Below are 14,949 nucleotides of genomic sequence, written 5' to 3'. Positions count from 1 at the left end.
AGATTAGTTTACTTTAAACTTTAGCTTACAGTTCTACTGTTAGATACCATAAGAACCTGAAAGATGGTTAAAAATGTTTTAGTCTTTATATGTACATCTATGTGTACAGTGCAGTACATATTGCTTTTTACTGTAACTCTATTAAGGTTTGCTTGTATGATAAATGTGGATAAGAGCTTTGTGTCTATCAAAAATCACATTTTAAGAATCTTACATATTTTTCTGAGTTATGAACTACATCACTCTTTTAATTTAAAATGGCATGTTCAAACCACTTCTAAAATAAAAAAAAATGACTAGACTTTCCAGTAACTGAGTATAAAACTTACTTCATGCATATTATCCAAGAGTTTAGTAAGCTGGTAAAATCTCTGCCAGTTCTGGCTGGAGTTTTCCTCTCTTTTTACAATGGCTCTTCCAAGTTCCCTTATGTAAGTCATGCGAAGATCATCAAATATTTTTTGACTTCTAAGACCTTCTTTTGGAACTGTGGGAGAAATTATTAATGTAATTATTAATTATACTAATTATTCATATTTAATGTGATAAACAATGACATGTGTTTGGAAAGCTGGTTGTACAACAGACATACAGATGTAGTTTTCATTACCTTTACAACACCTACATATTTTTGGTTTAACCATGTTCAAGAGGCATTTTGTCAGGAGAAATAAGTATTTTCCTTAATGTAATATGCAGTTTAACCCTGTACCACAAATAGAATACAGTTTGCACAAAGACATGAAGCAGATGTACTTAGGGCAGGAAATGTCAGAATTAAATGTAATTAGGCTAATCAAAATCATACAGAATTTTAATGAAATGTTGTACTTTTTTGTCCATCTTTGGGTTATGTCACTGGCAACTATTTCTGTCCAATTGAACCATTATACACAACATGAAAGATGATGGGAAGGTCAAATATGTGAACCATAAAGATAATTCAAAGAATTGTGCAGTTGTCATATCTTTCTCTTAAATGTTGTGGATTTAACAGTCTATCTGTTCAAGATTATTAACTGAAGTTTATTGGAATTAAATTTACACTAGACAAAGAGGACAAATTTTGTGATCTTAGAATGTCCCACAGGTTTATGGAATAAAGTAGACTTGTATATTTTCTTTTTGCCAGACTGTAGTTTGATAAACTCATTTTTATCATGTCTTAGTAATAGTGTTTGTAAAGTTGGAAGAATGCTGACTTTATCTTAAAAAATTGCCAAATAATAAAACTAGAAGGAGCTATTAGTACAGAATCATATGACTAAGATTACTAAAATATTTGATAAAAAAAATTAATTTGGACTGGAACAATAAATGACCACAAAGAAAACTTGTTCAAATTTTAACTGTGTAGAATGAAATCTTACAGTTAACGACATACACAATGAAGGAGCACTAGACACTAACGTCAAAGTTGAAGCAAAATTCTTACTTGACAAGAGAAATGGCTATCAGTCCCTCCTTAAGATCATGTCACATTAGACAACTTTTCAGTCATAGCCTCATTTGTATAATCTTAGCCAGTTGGAGGCACTCCTGTGAAGTCTAGCACCTAATGTGACATATCTAATGACCAAATGAGTCTGCAAATGGGTAAAATAAAATCAAACCTGTATGATTTTCTTATTAGTCAGAGGAATGGGCTGTGTACGGAGGAGAGATGACAACCAAATGAACCAATAATTGCTCATTCAGAAGTACAATGCATAGAATGTAGTGATGAGCAACGCACGTTTTGCACCTCAAAAACAGAAGAGAAGCTCATTGGTCTGATGTCTTGTATTTTATATACCATAACAAAATGGAAAAATAAATTAAAAGGCAGAGATTGCTGCTGAACTCGCTGTGACCGTTAACCTTGTTTAAAGAACCGCTCTATCAGGCATCACAGAAAAAGAGCAAGCATGACTGTACTGGAAGATCGGCGCTCAGGCGGTAAATGTAACAGGGTTGAGATTTTCAGCTGTATAATTTGACTTGTGCATTGACGAGATCTCTGACTGCGCTCAGCAAATCTGATATGCCTCATAATAAAAAGCCACGTAATGTGACATCAGCTTTAGTGGAAAAAATACAAAAGAATTGGTAAATAGTTTGCCAGGATTACTTATTTTGGACTGAACTGACTTTATAGACTCTTGTTGTTTTTTTGTGAGCCTTGTTTACAGTGACACAGAGAATGCTGTCATTTGACATTTTTCACGACAAAACACAATGCTTAAGCAGCCCAATAAAACTTTTAAAAAAGATTTCCTGAGAACAGCCACAGAGTAATTTTTGCTGCTATTTAAAAACCACATACAAAAAGTATGTAATGGTTTGATTTTTTTTTTTTTTTAGGCAGATACCTTTATCCAATGAACATCTGCAAAACAACTGATTACATTTCTTTTGCTTCTACAATTTGAGCACAGACAGGTAAAGTGACTTCTCATGGTTGATTACACAGTGTCCCTAACAGGATATGAACTTACCACCTGAGGGTTTCAAGTCCAGAGCCTTAGACACTCTCCCTGTTTGCCTGCCTGTCTACCGGGATTTGTACATTACATACCACCTGTTGCTTACTTTGATTATTTTTCATATTTCATGTATGCTCAAGATGTTTTTGATGGTATTGTAACATACAGTATATACAGTCATGTACAGTGAGCAAAGGGGCCATCAATTTGCCTGCTTCACCAAGTTAGGCTAAGCAGAACTAAAACAAACTACCGTATCATGTAGGTGAAACAGACACCTTGACAACCTTTAAGAAATATCTGGATGAGACATTGGGCATGGTCTCCTTTTCATTAGACTAACTTCTCATGTTATGCCCTCTCACAGGGTAGCCAAATTATTTAGCTAAAGCAAGTGTTGCTAAAGCCACTCCATAATTATCTTGAAATAATTAAAATTTTTTTGACTTCAGCTGCTTGCCAACTTGCTGAAGATGGAGGCCACCCTGAATGTTTGGAATGCAACTGTGCAACATGTGTTGTTATAAGCACAGATTATAAATCCCCTGTCAATATCCCCCGTTTTCACTTATCCATTAGAAGATTGAAACAAATTATTTTACCTGTACTAAGTAGTAGAAGGACCTTCATGCAGAGAAATTCATCATGTGAGACCTGGAGTCGCAAGAGTTCATTTGCAATTTTCAGCATTTGCCTATACTGGTCAACCATTATGGGGCTGTTCATTCCATCTCTAAATGTAAAAGAAAGGAAATGTACAGGACCACAATGAAATACTAACCAAAACGACACCTCATATACAAAAGAAACAATTGAATCAGATTAAAAAGTAATTAAATAGCAAAAACAGTAAAACACTTAATAAACATATAGCAGACTTAAAATTAAGTGTATTTTAATAAAATGTTTACTGTTACAAGAAAAAAAATCAACTGTTAATGTCCAGGCTTTTACACTTCTGTACTACTTACCAAAGTGAACTGGTTGACTCGAGATTTTAAATATGCTGTCATCACTGGCCAAACGTTTATGTAGATGTTCTTGATCAAATTAATCATTTTCCAAATAATGGTGTGTTCTGTTTTCACTACCCTACTTACATTCACAATTTGAACATTTGCTGTGCCATGCAACTTATAAGTTCAGTTTTTTTACTGCACAGTTTAAGAAAATATGCAGTACTCATGAGGAGATGCCACATTGGCAGAGGCACAATTGGACACTCTTGATTACTGACGTTTTGTGGCTGTTTTCTGAATTGTATAACCAGTCACTAAAGAGTGATGTCACTGCCATAAAACCAAGTCATTCACCTCTGTAGGTTGACTCATTATTGCTGAAGATCAAATCGATCATGGCAATGTTTTTAACATACTACAAGATGGACCTTGAGCTGGGCCAAGCCATATTAGTACGAGTAAACAGGAAAAAAGATCACGCACCACTGTTCTAAATGGCCAAAATGTAGGGGAGGAATCAAGCATCCCTGATACTTATGTGACAGTTGTTAAGATATTGGTGTCATGTAAAGTTTTTTGCTAACGGCTTGATTGAAGTCCCAGGGAGAAATAAATCATGCATCAGGTTAAGACTTTCAGATTTGTTGATAATGTTATATTATTGAATAATACGTTTACAGGTGACCTGCTGTCAGACTGAGGTGGACTATAAACAGCTGAACTAATAAGGAGGAACTGATTGATCAATCAATCAATTAATTTCAATTCAGGGTAAGTTCCTTCCATGTGGCAGAATACTGATGCAAAATTATCTATACTGGGAAAAATGGGTTATGGAATTTCAGAATAATCTATTTCACATTATAAACAATGAAGTTCTCTTTTTCAGTCACCCAACCACTTTGTTGATTTGAATTACTTTAAATGACTTTTTCCCCTCTTAGAAAATGCACTCACAAGATAAAAATTTATTCTGTATTATCAGGAAAGAACTGTTTAGTGGTCTTAATTATTTTTCATTTAATTCAGTAGCAGTCTTGTCAAAATCAGTCACTAAATTACAATGGAAAGTGTGATAAAGATTCTTACTGATGTAAAATGAGGTCAGGCGCAAAGTATAAACTGTTGGCATTGGACTGATGATATGAGCGCCATCCAAGGCTAAATGACACCAGGAACAACCAGGAATACTGCAGCAAGACCATCTGGTCATCAATGTGCAGGCTTTTAAATCCTGTAAATTGAAAATAAATTCAATAAATACAAAGCCTAGGCTTGCACACAGTTATGTTTGCATATAGTTATTCTCTCACACAAACACATTATGTATTTATGTATGTATATATATAAATATATATGTATATATATATATGTATATATATATATATATATATATATATATATACACACACACACACACACTGTATATTTCAATAAAGGTGATACCTGCACTGTACTGTGATGAAGGCTATATATTGTGTTTCATACCTTATTTCCTTCTCAGCATTCAGATACCTTAAGCTTTTTTTTTCTTTCCAATGCACAGTGATGCAGCCCTTTATCAATTCTCTCTCTTTCTCTCTACATAGAACCTTGCAAAAGTATTCAGTCCTGTGACCAATTCCCTAATTTTACAGGATAACTATTACTGTACTGATTTTGTTTTGCAATACAGTCGTTTCCTTTAGACAGAATAAATAAATAAAGAAAATTTCAGATAAATAGGGCCACATGGCATTCTGGAAGTAAATCTGAAACTGACATTTTAGACGAGTAATACTGCACATAACACTAACACATAATAACCCATAGCTCTGTGTAGGCCTTTGCAAACATCACTAACATCAAAATAATGTTAATAAATTAAACTCAGGAAAAAAGTACATACATGTTAGGTTGTGACATAACATGCCATCATTAGACTGGTGAAATAACAATACATTTTCTAAAAGTGCTTTGTGGAATGTGAGCCACTGGAGTTTATAATGTAAGCAAGTAAGGACAGAACCCCAGCACTGATGCCAGTTCATAAAAGGTTACACTCACGCAGGCACACACAAACACAAAAACCCAGAGGGTCAATTTAAAATTATGTAAACACACATTTTAATTGCTAAGAAGGGAGCAATGTTGGAAAGCAATTATTTAATTGTAGATCAAGCTGACGTTCATTTGTTTATAATTCAGATGGACAATAAGATAAGCATTTATTCACTATAAAGATCATCAGCCTCTGCCTTTAACTCACTTGCTGATGCTGAGGAAGCAGAAGAATAAGAATGCATTTATTGTCACTGTATTTATATACAATAAAATTGGAAAGCCTCTCCAGTATGGTGCTCATTACAAAACACTTTAGTTTAATAATACAATGCACATCTCACACCTAATTATACCACTCATACATCCTTTATGTGACCATAAAACAAAGACACTACAAATAATATAGATAGTATGCTATGATTCAGTATGTACTATATAATCAGAAAGTTAAGCAGAAAAAAAATATTCCTAAATCTACTGGTCCTTATTTTGAGACATCTGTAATGCTTTCTTGAGGGAAAATGTTCAAACAGGGAGTGTCCAGGATGACAATCATCTTGTGTGATCTTAATTTTTCTAGAGAGCAGTCTAGAGTCGGCAATCTTCTCTAGAGGGGAGAGGACAGCCGACAATCATTTGAGCAATGTTAATCAAATTCTGTAATGCTTTTTTTGTCTGCTGAAGAGCAACCAGCATACCACACAGTCACACCGTACATCGGGATACTCTCTATGGTCGAACGATAGAAAATCACCAGCAGCCTTGTACACAAGTTGCTTTTCCTAAGAAATTATTGGGATTTTACAATATATTGTAAAATATAATAAATAAATAGAATCAACAAACATATTAAAACAAATTATATCTTACAATGTAAACTGTGTTTCAGAAAGACACTGTTTGCATAACTTGAACAGATCTTGCTAGAGTATACTCATGTAACTTCTAACTACTTTAGTAGGGAATACCTTTTAAGCTTGGACAGATCAAAACAATCATGTTTAGAAACAGTTTACTCATTGTTAATGTTTACAAAATAAACATTGTAAGAGCACAGAATAAATATGCTGATACTCTTTCACTGATTTCCTCATTATTAGACTATCTGCATCTACTATAAGCTTAAAAAGCATTTTAAAGCTTCAAAAATTATGTTTCCCACCATAGTTTAAATTATAGAAAGCCTCTTAGGTATTGGGATTGTTCACACAATATGATGTAGATCTAGACAGGGTATCAATTAATTAAACTACAATACCTGTCTTGGAGGAGCCAAAACACTTCAGAAAATCAAAGATACAGTAACTTCAAAAACAATTTTACACTTATATAATTAAAAAGTCAATGTAAACAAATCAAACATAAAACTGGTGTCTTGTCTGAAAGAAAAAAAAAAAGATTCTGCTTTGAATCTGAATTACTGTCTTCATTTCAGGTTGGAAAAATGTTAGAAGATCAAGACTGGCATTTGTAATGCAATTTCTCAAATTTACTGTATATATTTTATGAAGATTTGTTTAAAGATGTTTTTGCTCAGGCCTCCAGGATAAAGTCACAGATGTTTACCGTTTGTATAGCACTTGTTTTTTGGCCAGGAGTGGTGCATAAGTTTAACAGCATATTGTTAATACTGGAATTTTCAAATAGCTTCTTATCCCTACATTGCCGGAATGAAAAAGGATAAACTAATATCCTTCTGCGGCATGTTGATGTTAATGTGCTATTGACATGTTTTAGTCAGAGCACTGCTCTAACATCAGTACCGTTTTACTTTCCTAATACCAATCTCTGAAGAATCTGTAGAAAGTACTTTATAAAACTGAAGCAATAATCACTTCATCAGTTTATTTTCTATTAAGAAAAACTTCATTTAATTCATTTCAATCATGAAGAATCCACTGCATCCACTTAACAGTGTCATCTCCAGACAGAGGAGTAGCTTCAGTGACAGACTTTTGTCACTGTCCTGTTCCACTGATAGACTGAAGAGATCGTTCCTCCCCCACACTATGCGACTCTTCAATTCCACCCGGGAGAGTAAATGCGAACATTAATTTTATTTTAATTCTTTTCATTTTTATTATTATTTAATTTAATATTGTTTCTTTGTATCAGTATACTGCTGCTGGATTATGTGAATTTCCCCTTGGGATTAATAAAGTATCTATCTATCATTTACACAGCTGCAATGGAATAATGAATAGGAACACTTAACTCTCCTGACTAAAATACTATATTTAAGCCAAAACAGAATATCAGAATGACCAAAACCTTCAACTGTACTAAAATGCATACATGTATTAATTTTTTCAGGTTACAGGAGGAAGGTGCCAAAGTATACTCAAACCTACAGCACAGCAAACACATGAAAGGTATATAAATTATTTTACCAGTATGAATTCTGAAAAGATAATTCAGACTTAATTTTTTTTTATATTTAAACATCTTGAAAAGAAAACACTTGTTTTCTGTATATATAGCAACACCCTCTTGTTGATACGCTGAATAAACTAATTAGTTTATTAGTAATTAGTACTAATTAGTACTGTAGGTGCTTTATAAGAAGATAAATTGTTACATTATTGCTGCTGATGTTAAAGCTGCTGCCTCTTTAGTAAAAGCAGTAAACTGCACTCAAAATCTGGCTACATCACTTACTAGATTAAGTTTGGGTGTTGACCCATTTCTAGTTTTTTTTTTCATTTGGCTATTCCTGCTTGTCTGGTGATAACTATTTGGTTTTGACTGGATGTCTGGATGTTTCCACTTAATACAATTGGAATATGAATAGCTATTTCATCCCAGTTGCTTTCCCATTGAAAAGTTGTTTCTCATTACATGAGTGTTCCATAAAATTTCTGTGCATATTGTTAAGCGCAAACTTAGACTCCTCTTTTTATCATACCGAAGAATGACAGACACAAATGAAGTAAGCTTACTTATGGCTATGCTTTGAAATTAAGGCAGCAGCTCTTAAAATGTACCCTTTTCCTCCTCTGATTCTTAGAAGGTAAATAAGGCACCAATAAATAGCTTATGATTGTTTTAATCACTATGAATACCTAAATAAACAACCTCAATAACACAGCTCTGCTAAAACTACTTCTTTAGGCTGCTCCCATTAGGGGCTACCACAGTGGATCACCTTTTTCCATAAGTTCTACTAAAACATCGCCATGTGCCAAATTTTCGAAGTACTTCTACTAAGATAATTTTATGTTATCTGAAATACACAAAATGGTGCTGCATCAGTTTATTACTGCTGTTACAGAGCTACAAGAACCAGAGTTTAATTTTACACCTGATCAGTGTCTGTAAAATAAAATAGAATGCATGGCTGCATTTGCCTATGAAGGGTTCAAAATACTAGAAATGGCAGAATTCAACCTTCATACACCGATCATAATTGCTTCATGCATTTATTTCCTGAAATTTTCTAATGCTGGTTCTGAGAAGCTTGCTTTCCTTTCTTCAAATGAAAATCAAAGTGGACACAAACTCTTAACTGTGCAAAGCTTATGGCAATAAAGTTCCACAGAACACCCTTAAAACATAATAAACTGAATAAATAATCTGTTAAGTTATTCATAGCCAAAGATAAGCATTTTCAGAATTTTGCTAGTGTTTAAGCAACATCACTGATGTACATCTCATAATTGACACAATGCATGAGTTAAATGTGAGACCAACAACTTAGGCTGCACCTGGAAAATCAGACTAAATTTAATGTCCTTGATTCCTACTTATCGTGAACTGTTTGCATTTTTAAAATACCTGAAACAAGTATACCAGAAAATCAAAGTAGGTACAAAAGCAGTAACAAATGCAGATCTGTAGCTTATTTTGAAATCATCTACATTTTTGTTTCAGGATTCTTCTACACAAATGACTATAAAATGATTATAAAAATGTCTTGTCATAAAAATGCCACCAGTAGTCCATACTGCCCCATATTTAAGACAATATGAATTTGTTAAGTGATAACAACCTATCAGAGTTCACCGTTCTATTCTCTTCTTGAGATTTAATACTATGCTTTAAAATCTGATCATGCATGCAGTGTTGGACCTCAGGATACACTGACAGGCTTCACATTTAAGCACCTATTTTCTCTTTAACAGCATACCTTTCATGACAGCACGCATTGGAACTTGTTGTACCATTTGAATGTATTTATCACCTAATATTCCTAACCAGGAAGGAGGTATCAGGTACGATTTTGGCAAGGTGTTTCTAAATTTTAGTGAGGCAATGTCAAATGTCACATTCTGGAACCATCTTGAATCATTGGAAAGTGTATAATTTTTCAATCTGCTGATCTAGCAGTTGATTGGGCCAAGTCAATACATTTTTTTGTTATTGTTATCGGTATAAAAATTATACTAATGCAACAGAATATTTTTACAGTTATCCTTCACATGGACTATCTTTGTGACGGTCCAGTCTGACCTACCCATATTTCCAGCATGCTTGAATTCAGTAGTTAAATGCATTTATACAGCACACGGCGGAAATGCAAACTGCTTCTAGTTGAAAAATATGGTGCCTCCAATATGAATGATCTAAGTAAAATAATTAAAACCTTTTTTTAGGGCACTTGCAAATAATTAGTTTTTTCTGACAGTTATCTATACTAATAAAAGGCAAAGCCCTCACTCACTCACTCACTCACTCTCTCATCACTAATTCTCCAACTTCCCGTGTAGGTAGAAGGCTGAAATTTGGCAGGCTTATTCCTTACAGCTTACTTACAAAAGTTAAGCAGGTTTCATTTCGAAATTTTACACGTAACAATCATAATGCTCGACAACGTCCGCCATGCTGAACTTTCTTATTTATGGCCTCATGTTCACGAAATTTGGTAGGCGGCTTCCCTGCGCTAACTGAAACCAATGTACGCACTTATTTCGGTGGTATAACACCACTGCGGCCGCCATATTGAACTTTCCAACGGTCTTTGTTACTTATGGGCCCATCTTCAAGAAATTTGGTACGCGGGTTCCCAACGCTAACTGAATCCTACTTACGTACATATATACATCCATAGCCTGCAACTCGGTCACCATGTGAGGCGGCGTTGGGTCCCCCATCCCAACGCCTCCCGCGTTGTTGGCTGCCTGCCTATATAAGGCCGTCCGTCGCTCCGGGCTCTACATTCCCTTCCTTGCTTCGCCACAGGATTCACGTCTCCCTGCTGATAACTACAGCCTTTTTTATTTAATCCACGGCTTCTCTGCTGTTTTATTGTTCATTTATTTCGATTATAGTTATTGTGTAGGTATTTTAGACTTACTTTACATTGTTCAGGTACCCATTTCCTTTATCGTTCCAACCGTACCCCCATTAACATGTCTATCGAGGTGGTCACCATCGATCAAAGAACTGTCACTTAACAAGTGGTTTCCATGCCCGGAGTTGGCATCTACCTTTTCCATTCTCTTTGTTGACATATTGCACGGCCATATCAGGCTCACTCTTGATATCTGGAGGAACATTGTGTCTTATGTATTGAATGACTAGGACAGGTTCAAGGTGTGGACTGATGACGGTACAGGTGATAATTATACTACACAGGATCCCTATAAGAGTGAAATGCTTAAGCACTTCACCTATGGTTCTGCATGTGAGTTGATGGCTGCCAATGAATTGTTCAGTTGTCACTTTCAAGTGTACCAAAATGGCCAAATATTTTACACCTTTCGACAACCGCCAATGCCTCTTAAACATCTTAGATTCACAGGTGACGATTTCAGTAGTGGACACTTTGATGTTTATGAATGTTTAAACTCTCAAAAGCTGGATGTGAAGTTATCGATGAAACCGGTTGTGTGCTTACAATGCTTGACAGATGCTGAATGTCACTTCAACACAAGTCCTGCAAATACTGTCGTAATTGAAATAAACCATGAAACTCAAACCAATTATGACAGCATGAATCCAAGCTGTGGGATTTGAGACAAGATTACTTTTTACATGGCCAACTGTAAGTTGCATGCTCAAGAGTAAGCTCAGCGCACAGCTTGGTCATATTACAACCGGAGGGCCGAACTGACAATATGGTATACAAAGAGATCCTTATCAAATAATTATTGGTATATTTTCCCTCAGTTTAAAAAGGTTTAATTTTCTTCTTAATAAAAATTTTAAGGCAGTACTTTGCCGCTGCAAAGCGCGGGTATTTTGCTAGTCATTAATATAATAAATGTTCAGTTGTCCTGATAATTATGTAGGCAAAGACATTTAATTTCTTAGTCCATCACTCCATAATAAGAAATGTCATAGCTATAGACAATGAGAAAACAATTCCACTTTATGACTAGAAAGATTTTATTGGGGCTCTCAAACTCCTTCAAACTGAAGATAACCTAGGCAAGTAACTTTACATGGAACTATGTAACTAAATAAAAATGATGTATACAGTGTGCTCCAATCAGATATGACTACTATATGTCTACATGCCTACTATATGTAGCTTTGAGTTAATATAGCACCATTTTTCAAATAAATAACAAATGTTTACATTCTCTTCAGTGAAAATATGATGCAAACCTTTCACAATAAAAATAAATAATTTTTATCCTGTTACATAAACACATAACAAGTAATATAAACTAACCTGGCAGAGCCTTGGCCCATTTCACTGCTGCCACCAATTGTCTGGCCCCCAGGTGATTCAGTGCATTTATAAAGCGTGAAGATGAATCGGGTAAAGAACTATCATATCCTGAATATGGAGTCTCTGGTTCAATAGCCCTCAGGAGCGACAACATACTTGGGGTCAGCTGTGCAACAGACTTGGGTACCAGAAGCTGGGGCTGCTCATTGGGAAGTGGTGCCACATGTTCTGCATTTGTCTGAACCCCCTTTAATCTGCTCAGCTTTTTAGTCTTCCTTGCTGCAAGAAGAGATGCAAAAGATAAAAATAAAAGATTACTAGCTTTATTTCAGCAACACTGTAACACCACAAGGGCAAAGGAAGAACACACTAATGTTAAAATTAAATTGTTTAAGTTTAGTGTTTCTGCCTTACAACATTCTTGCACTTTTCAGTGTTTGCCATTTACTAACATTTTTTGAACATCACCATAAAATGAACATGTTGCTGCTCAGTACTCATCTTAAAACTGTTACATTTACTTTAAACAGTTTATTCAGTATGTCCACATTTATTTTACTAAAATAATTCTGTGAATTTAACTTAATTTTTAGACAAACAATAAAAAATAATGTCATGTAATTAAAGACTACAAATAATTACCATTTTCAATACAAAACAAATGAAAAACTAAACTTTTACCAAAATCTCTCATTGATAAATGAATCAATTTTTCTAGGAAACGTGTCCCTTTCATTGACTGTAATTAATGCTGCTAAGATGAAACTAGTATAATTGCACAATAATCAGAAACCTTAATAATCAAGTATTGCACAGAAACATGATTACTGAAAACAAAATGCATGTGGCAACATAGTTTTTTCCCTCCAAACATGAGCTTTCTTTCAACTTTGACTTTTTAAACTCAGTAAATTTAAGGATATAGTGTTTATTTTTATATATTGATTTATCCAAAAAAATGTTTTTTTAATTCTTTTTTATAGCTACTTTTGTAGCTACTAGCTACTTTTCTATATACTACTATAGCTCTAGAAAAAAAATGTAGATGCAACATTCCAAACATGGGCAATTATATATATACTGCTAGGCATCTGTCTGATAATATTCTGCACAAAAATCCTAAAATAATAATACATTAATTGATTATAATTGTACACTTTCCTAACTTAAAATAGTAAAACCATATAAATTATTCTATATTTTCTGCAAAAATATTCACATTTTGTAGTTACTCTTCATAATTAATCTTAAATCCAGCAATTACCCTGATATGTTTTCTCTTGCGAGAGGTATACCAACTCTTGCCTCTGAAGTATTACTCAAGCTACTGTTCCTGTGTGGTTACCCTTTCTTTCTTAGATCCACATTCCTGACGCGGCTTTATAAATACACTGAAACTAACCGCATATTGTTTATTAGTGTAATGCATCTAATTGTAATTAACATGTAACCATATAATGGTCCAGGGAATAGCCATAGTATTCCAAATACCATAACTGCTTTAGTGTTGTTACTGTCATTGCACCTTCTTTTTCTTCTTTCAGCTGCTCCCATTAAGGGTTGCCACAGTGGATCATCTTGTTCCATATTACTCTCACTGCACCACACGGAGTATTTATATCACTGTGTCTGAATGGGGAATCACAGCAGCAGCTGATCGGAAAGAGAATTATCGGATACAGCATCAAACACACCCTGCCTCAGCCACGGCAAAACGCTTCAGAGACTTTCCCGTACGGGCCTCGCAGTTCAGAAACAGTTTCAACCCAAAAACTTTAAACACAGTCAATTAGTCCATCAAGTGCTCCTTGTAGAACTGTTTGTACTTATAAGTACAATCACTTCACTTTAAACTTGCACTACAGTTATAATATTGCACAACCTGCGCCACTTTATAAAGCGCGTATTTACATATGATGACGATATCATTTTTACGATGAAATGCAGCAAAATATGTTGATTATATTATACAAATAAAACTTTAACTTCATTTAAATAATCTGTATTGTTAATAATTAAACATGTGAGGACACGGTGCCGCAGCGCTAGCTAGTTCACGGATTGATCCTACCTCGTGCTGTATTCTTGCTGGGCTGGCGTAACACTGGAAGGATAGCTGGATAGAATATTTAAACAAGTACTACGAAGATATTTAAATGTTCCTTAAAAGTTTTGAAGAATCGTCATTGTAAGCTTACAGATGGCTTAACGTCTATTACAGAGCTGATTGTGTGGCGATTGGGTATTTGGAGAAAGAAAAGTAAGGACAGGAATTGGAGGTTAGTATATTTGAAAGAGACAGTACTGCTGCAATAATTTCATCGAAGGTCGCACACAATCACTGCGCCACTGTATTTCCATGTTTAATAACATGCTTTCATTCCTATCATCATGAAAAAGATATCACAAATACATCTCAGTATTTTAATTATTCAGAGAGCTGTAATATTAAGAATGTGATGGATTCTGTGTCCTGTCGGAGAAAGAGAAAAACGTGGAAGCACATAGTGATTCACACACATAAATAGAAGATCAAATACAAAACAAAGCATTTAACATGTTACTTTAGTTACAATGGGATTTGAGAAACTAGTAAATTAAACAATTTTTAGATGAAGTTTATGATGTTCTACTTTAATGACAAAATAAACTATGTAATTAAAGTGAGAATTTCGAGATTAAAGTTGACACTTTGTGCTTTTTTCCCCCGACTGTGTGCCTATTTTTTTTTTATCTGTACCCTAATAAGCTTTCATATGACACTCAGACGGTGGGCTACGACTTGCCTTTTCACGGCGACTATGATATGTGACAATTTCTTTTTTATTTCAAGCACTGTGCGACTTTGTGAACTTGAGCTTTCGAG

At 34.6% G+C, this 14,949-nt stretch overlaps 1 protein-coding gene across 4 annotated transcripts in view; it reads right to left on the bottom strand.

Moving 5' to 3' along the window:
* nr3c1 (nuclear receptor subfamily 3, group C, member 1 (glucocorticoid receptor)) overlaps positions 1-14,949 on the bottom strand; it is a 136,867-nt gene that overhangs the window by 4,257 nt on the left and 117,661 nt on the right. For all 4 annotated transcript variants that reach the window (XM_039775177.1, XM_039775174.1, XM_039775175.1 and 1 more), the window contains exons 5-8: positions 12,084-12,362; positions 4,514-4,658; positions 3,068-3,198; positions 330-487 (exon numbers count right to left, since the gene is read on the bottom strand). In XM_039775177.1, coding sequence (XP_039631111.1) covers positions 330-487; positions 3,068-3,198; positions 4,514-4,658; positions 12,084-12,362 — 713 coding nt within the window. The remainder of the gene's footprint in view (positions 1-329; positions 488-3,067; positions 3,199-4,513; positions 4,659-12,083; positions 12,363-14,949) is intronic.

The sequence above is a fragment of the Polypterus senegalus genome, chromosome 13 (genome assembly GCF_016835505.1).
Source record: "Polypterus senegalus isolate Bchr_013 chromosome 13, ASM1683550v1, whole genome shotgun sequence".
NCBI lineage: Eukaryota > Metazoa > Chordata > Cladistia > Polypteriformes > Polypteridae > Polypterus > Polypterus senegalus.
The sequence above is the reverse complement of the archived record's forward strand: the minus strand, read 5'-3'. Positions and strand labels throughout refer to the sequence as shown.